Below are 1,813 nucleotides of genomic sequence, written 5' to 3' on the forward strand. Positions count from 1 at the left end.
TCCTGCAGGCTACAAACGACGCTCCTCTTTCCTTAATATACGTTGCTACTGCCTCTGATTTTTGTTCTTTTCTTTAACATTTAAAAATGACAAAATGATACCAAATGTCTGGTTAATGGTTACAACTGTTTTGCGATAAGTTCTAGTCGTGGTCCTTGTGGATTAGTGTTCTTGTAATTAGATTACTACTTTTTACATCTATTTTTGCCTTATGGCATGGACAAAATAAAATCTCTCAATATCCAATTTAGTAAATTTTAAAATTGTTTCCGTGATCTGTACAGGTCAATGTCATGGACACATTAAGCAGGCTTAGTCATGATGCAGACACAGAAGTTGCAATGGTAATGCAATACCAGGCTAACTTGGTTTTGAAATTGTTCTTCGTCCAAGTACTGTGAGACATAAAAGTTCACTATTTATGTATTATTTTCTGTACCACGCAGGCAGCTATTATCTCTTTGGGTTTAATAGGAGCAGGAACCAACAATGCAAGAATAGCTGGAATGCTTCGTAATCTATCAAGTTATTACTACAAAGATGCCAGCCTTCTTTTCTGTGTAAAGTTACATTTTAACCTTGGTTCATGAAGATACATTCTTTATTCACATGCAGATGGCCAATAATAGTGTAAATAATTTGCACTGCAACCTGTGTAGGTACGGATTGCTCAAGGTCTTGTCCATCTAGGCAAAGGCTTGTTGACCCTTGCTCCATATCATTCTGAGAGATTTTTACTATCCCCGTAAGTTAGTCTTGTTTTATAAGTGTAGCATTCTGCCCCCCATGTTACCATTTTAATCTTTATATTTACCTTGAACCCATGGATGATCCCTACCTGACTTAACCGATGGGGCAAGTTGGCTCAGAACAAGTCTTGAACTACCCATATCGTGAGAATATGGAATTTTTGGATTAGTACTTGATGTTGGATGATGGAATGGATTTCGCACGGCTGAGCAGAATTTTTAGCCCCATGATTTGGCTAACGGGAAGACATCATGATTAATAGTCTCCGATTTATAAAATTTCAGAAGTGATTGGACGATGAAGGATTTATGTAGCTTACTTCAAATTTCGTAGAACTGTTATTAGTGTCCTTAATCCATTCATAATTAAGCTAAGAAACTGATAAATACATATTAGATTCAGTGCTATTCACATATCTCTACTCTTTTAACGACATATTGCATGTTCATGACCCCTTTTCTTACCTTCTCTGAAGGACTGCACTGGCTGGACTCGTGACTTTGCTGCACGCATGTCTTGATATGAAGGCACTCATCTTGGGGAAGTACCATTATGTTCTGTACTTCCTTGTTCTTGCAATGCAGGTTTGTTATTTTTCTTGTTGGCTGGCTGGTACATACCTTTTTGTTCATCCTTTTATCTTCTTTCTTTCTTTCTTGATACTGCTTACAATATAATGTATATTGTCTACAGCCAAGGATGCTGATGACTGTGGATGAAAACCTGAAACCTCTGTCGGTGCCTGTTCGTGTGGGCCAGGCTGTTGATGTTGTTGGTCAAGCAGGTCGCCCCAAGACTATTACAGGTTTCCAGACCCATTCGACTCCTGTTCTTCTGTCTGCCGGTGACAGGGCAGAGCTAGCAACTGAGAAGTGAGTTATATTATTCCTTATGAATTGTGCTGTTTATACGTTAAAATATCCAGAATGACATTCTAATAAATATTGGATGTGCAGATATGTTCCTCTATCTCCCATTCTTGAGGGTTTTGTCATCCTAAAAGAGAATCCAGAGTTCAGAGAGGATTAACTGATGCTGGAATTGGGTCGAATATGTCCTTGAA

The 1,813-nt window shown here is 38.3% G+C and overlaps 1 protein-coding gene across 2 annotated transcripts in view; it reads left to right on the forward strand.

The window, feature by feature from the left end:
* The window catches only part of LOC111370849 (26S proteasome non-ATPase regulatory subunit 2 homolog A-like), a 14,012-nt gene extending 12,199 nt beyond the window's left edge, over positions 1-1,813 (forward strand). Inside the window, exons 20-25 of one of the 2 annotated variants that reach the window (XM_022992745.1) lie at positions 285-344; positions 447-560; positions 660-745; positions 1,226-1,334; positions 1,444-1,622; positions 1,707-1,813. In XM_022992745.1, the coding sequence (XP_022848513.1) occupies positions 285-344; positions 447-560; positions 660-745; positions 1,226-1,334; positions 1,444-1,622; positions 1,707-1,779 (621 nt within the window). In that variant the 3' untranslated portion in view covers positions 1,780-1,813. Of the gene's footprint in view, positions 1-284; positions 345-446; positions 566-659; positions 746-1,225; positions 1,335-1,443; positions 1,623-1,706 lie in introns of those variants that run through there. The other variant, XR_002698498.1, reaches the window with a different exon arrangement.

Source organism: Olea europaea, chromosome 21 (assembly GCF_002742605.1).
Source record: "Olea europaea var. sylvestris chromosome 21, O_europaea_v1, whole genome shotgun sequence".
NCBI classification, from domain to species: domain Eukaryota; kingdom Viridiplantae; phylum Streptophyta; class Magnoliopsida; order Lamiales; family Oleaceae; genus Olea; species Olea europaea.